The 4720-nt window shown below is 37.7% G+C and overlaps 1 protein-coding gene across 1 annotated transcript in view; it reads right to left on the reverse strand.

The window, feature by feature from the left end:
- The window catches only part of LOC106878734 (cystinosin), a 56522-nt gene that overhangs the window by 17022 nt on the left and 34780 nt on the right, over positions 1-4720 (reverse strand). The window contains exon 6 of the mRNA XM_052969411.1: positions 4192-4362. Coding sequence (XP_052825371.1) covers positions 4192-4362 — 171 coding nt within the window. The remainder of the gene's footprint in view (positions 1-4191; positions 4363-4720) is intronic.

A 4720-nucleotide genomic window follows, 5' to 3' on the forward strand; every position in this document is an offset into this window, starting at 1 on the left:
AGTGGTGCTTTTCCCAGGCACGAACCCAAACTGCATCTCATCTAAACTGACTCGCTCCCTAAGCAGTTGAGCTATGACCCTCTCCGTGACTTTCATTGCCTGATCTAAAAGCTTGATACCTCTGTAATTATTTGTATCTAAAGCGTCACCTTTACCTTTGTAGCAGTTGACTATGATGCTGCTACACCAGTCATTGGGTATGACTCCTTCGTGTATCACCTGGTTCGTAATACGGGTGACTAGGCTATAGCCGACACTGCTAGATATTTTGAGCATCTCTGCAGTGATTCCTGATGGGCCGGGGGGCTTTCCCTGGGAGATCAATTATGATGTCAAAGAAATGGCAGCGTTTGTGGCTGATAATGAACACAAATAGAACGAGGATAAAAAAACTGTCTTCAAATCCATTATTTCATCCAGTCATAGCGAGACTGGTAATCTCTTCTTTCTCAATTCTCCAGGTGGAACTGGCAAAACATTTATTATCAGTCTTATTTTGGCAAAGCTGCAACAAAATAAACAGATAGCCCTTGTCGTGGCGTCAAGTGGAATAGCTGCAACTCTGTTAAATGGTGGACGCACAGCTCATTCGTGCTTCAAATTGCCTCTGGACCTTGCAAAAAAAAGACACAGCAACCTGCAATATCAGTTGTGGCACTACAAAAGCAAACATTCTCACCCAAGTGCAAACTGATCATTTGGGATGAAGCGTCAATGAGTCATAAGGGGGTTTTTGAGGCTCTTGACAGATTACTTCAAGATCTGAGGTGCAACTCAAGGCTAATGGGCGGCCTAACAGTACTCCTTGCAGGAGACTTTCGACAAACACTCCAGTCATTCCAAAGGGAATGAGAGCAGATGAGGTAAGTGCGAGCATCAAATCTTCATACCTTTGGGGCAAGGTTAGAAAGTTGAAACTTACAACAAACATGAGAGTGCAGTTAGGCGGTGATGCGCACATGGAGAACTTCTGCAGGAAATTAATGGATATTGGAAATGGTGCTGTAATTGTTGAGCAGGATGGGAAGACTAGTTTACCCTTTGGCAATTTGATGTCAAATATGCATGAACTATTGGTGAGAGTTTTCCCCAATCTGAACACACAGTTCAAAGACCATTGTTGACTGAGAAAACGTGCAATTTTGGCGCCAAAAAATGTCACAGTAGATGGCATAAACAATCACCTTCTGGAACAACTGTCTGACGATTGTCAAACATACAAGTCAATTGATACTGTGCTCCCATTGAATTCCTCAATAGCCTTGCATCTTCAGGTCTACCACTGCATGAATTGCATCTAAAGGTTGGAGCCCCAGTTATGCTTTTAAGAAACCTTGATCCTCCAAAATTATGCAATGGCATGAGACTTATTATCAAAAAATTGATGCAGACAGTGTTGGAGGCAACAATACTGACTGGGAAAGCAAGTGGTGAAGATGTTTTCATTCCAAAGATTCCTCTGATTCCTTCCGATACACAAATTGATTTCAAAAGGCTACAATTCCCATTGAGATTAAACTTTGCAATGAGCATCAACAAAGCACAAGGTCAGACATTGGAAGTGGTAGGCCCCAATCTTGCAGAACCTGCTTTTTCTCATGGATATCTCTATGTTGGATGCTCTAGAGTTGGAAATCTGGAAAATTTATTCATCTATGTACCCAATGGCAAAACCAAAAACATTGTGTATCATGAAGCCCTGCAACACTGAAATTGTGGAACAAAGATGCCTCTTCCTCTGACAACCTCTCTCCTCAACCTCCTCAACCTCTCTCGACAACCTCTGACAATCTCTCTCGTCAACCTCTGACAACCTCTCTTGCCAACCTCCAAAAACCTCTCGACAACCTCTCTAGACAACATCCGATGACCTCTCTTGCCAACCTCCGACAACCTCTCTCACCAACCTCCGACAATCTTTTTCACCAACCTCCGAAAACTTCTCTCTCCAACAATCTCTTCCTCCTCCAGTTTTTGTACGTTTTTGTGACAGAAAATACACCTTTTGTGGCACTTATAACAAAATTGCTTTCTTATATCAGAGTCATAAGGTGTTTCAACAGAATATCTTTACCCCCAGGAATTACCAGGTACACCAGCTAGTATATACATATACACATAGATATACATATATGCTATTTGTTATTTTTTACATCTAAAACTCTTAACATGGTTCGAATCTTCCAAAGTACTGTTTAGATAGCAACCTGATTGAAACATGTGTAGGCACTTCTTATGCTTGATGATGATGATGATGTACGTTCATTTAAATTTTATTTGTATTAAACTATTTGCTTTGTTCATATTGTGATACAAATAAAATAAGTATCCACAATATTTTTCCTCCATTTTCTTATAGTAATAAATGTATATTAGACTATCTATCCCTATATATTGAGAGAATTCTTTCAATATATCATTGATAACACCAGTTGATCTTTGGATTTTATAATCCTAAAGAGGACACTATATCCTCAAACTGACTATACATATATATATATATATATATGTATGTGTGTGTGTGTGTGTGTGTGTAAAATATGTATGTGTGTGTGTGTGTGTATACATATATATATACACACACACACATATATATATATATATATATATATATATATATATCATCATCATCATCATCATCATAGTTTTAATGTTCACTTTTCCATGCTTACATGAATTAAATAGAACTTATGAAACAAATTTTCTAAGGCTGGATGCCTTTCCTGTTGACAACCCTCACCTGTTTCCAAGCAAAGTAATATTTCCTTATGACCATACATGTTTTTGCAAAATATTGGAATTGTATGACAGTAGCACTCATTTACAACTATCATGTGGTGTCAAGACAAGGCGATACAAGCATACACACACCTCACACACATGTGTACATATGCAATAGTCTCCTTTTAGTTTCCATCTACTAAATCCACCCACTCACACAAGACTTTGGTCAGCCTGGAGCTATTGTAGAAGACACTAGCTGAAGGTGCTAGGCAATGGCCCTGGACTTGAAATGTGGTTGGAAAGCAAACTTCTTAACCATATCCTCCTCCGACACACACATATTGTATATCAAAGATAAGATAGAGTTTTGTATTTTATCTTCCAGTATAACAGATACTGAATCCCAATTTTTATTTATCTGATATATACTGAAGTATAATGCAATCCAGTGAGCTACCACTTCATTTTGGTTTCTATAGTAACAACAGTGACAGCAATGACCATGTAGTTTAGAAGTTTGCTTCACAAACATATAGTTCTGGGTTTCATCTCACTACATGGCCCTTTGGACAAGTTTCTCCTACCATAGCCTCAGGTGTGCTGTTATCTTGTGAAAAGGATTTGGTACATGAAAGTTGTGCAAAAGCTCTGTGTGTGTGTGCGTGTGAGTGTGCGCACGTGCATGTGTGTGCATGCACATGTATCTTTTCGGCGGCAAGCTGGCAGAAACGTTAGCACGCTGGGTGAAATGCTTAGCGGTATTTCGTCTGCCGTTATGTTCTGAGTTCAAATTCCGCTGAGGTCAACTTTACCTTTCATCCTTTCGGGGTCGATAAATTAAGTACCAGTTACGCACTGGGGTCGATGTAATCGACTTAATCCCTTTGTCTGTCCTTGTTTGTCCTCTATGTTTAGCCCCTTGTGGGCAATAAAGAAATAGCACATGTATCTTTTCCTGATATCTTTCAGCAAAAGATATAAACATAGTAAGGAAACTGCAAAACCACTACTTTCGGAAGAAGGTTTCCAGAGATATTTGCTGTATACCGAGTAACAGATATCTTGGCATTCTCATTGACTGAAATCTGTGGTAGACTATTTTGAAATGTGATCAATGACACTATTGTTCAGAAATCATTTTTGGGCTGTACAACAACTGAGAGATAAATCACAACCATGAATAAGATGTTTGTCTATTGCAGATAAGATTTACTCATTTCCCTCAGTGACTCAATGAAATAGTCTTAAGTGTTAGTACAGTCACTGCTTACAACACTAAACTATATGACCTTGTGGTGACCAGTTTACAGTCAATAAACTGAGCCATTAAGAGCTATGTGAAAAAGACAATCAAGAGAGTGCAATGTTAGAAACACAATATGAAGATGAAAGGTACCCAACTGACCCAGTTACTCATAGATCAATATAAAAAATGGTTAATTAATAAAGTTGGAAGTATTTACTTACCTGAGGTATGTATTTGATAAAAGTGACAAATAACTTGACATAGGATAGGTAATACAGAAACTGTAACCAATTAATTGCCTTTGCTCCAGCAACAATTAAGGAAATTAAAATAAATAGTATCATTAGAATTATAATCACTTGACCAATCTTGGATACTTTTTGATTTCCACGCTACCAAAAAAAAAAAAAAAAAAATATTAATAATTTCTTACATCAATATTGTATATGACTATAAATATTGCTGGTGTGTTGTAGACAATTTAATCTATTGTAATCTTTACTGGCATTTGTTTTTATTGACTATAAAATATAAAGGCAAAAGTAGTCTCATGGGAGTTTGAACTCCTGAAGAATAGCAATAATGACTTCTCAGGTATGCTAGGTTAAAATGAGCTTAATATACTACATGTAGTCATCCCTGGTATATCATATGTGCGTGTGAGTGTGTGTGTATCTATGTATCTTTCTCTCTCTCTCTCTCTCTCTCTCTATATATATATATATATATATAGGTATATATATATGTGTG

The sequence above is a fragment of the Octopus bimaculoides genome, chromosome 7, assembly GCF_001194135.2.
Source record: "Octopus bimaculoides isolate UCB-OBI-ISO-001 chromosome 7, ASM119413v2, whole genome shotgun sequence".
Taxonomy (NCBI): Eukaryota; Metazoa; Mollusca; class Cephalopoda; order Octopoda; family Octopodidae; genus Octopus; species Octopus bimaculoides.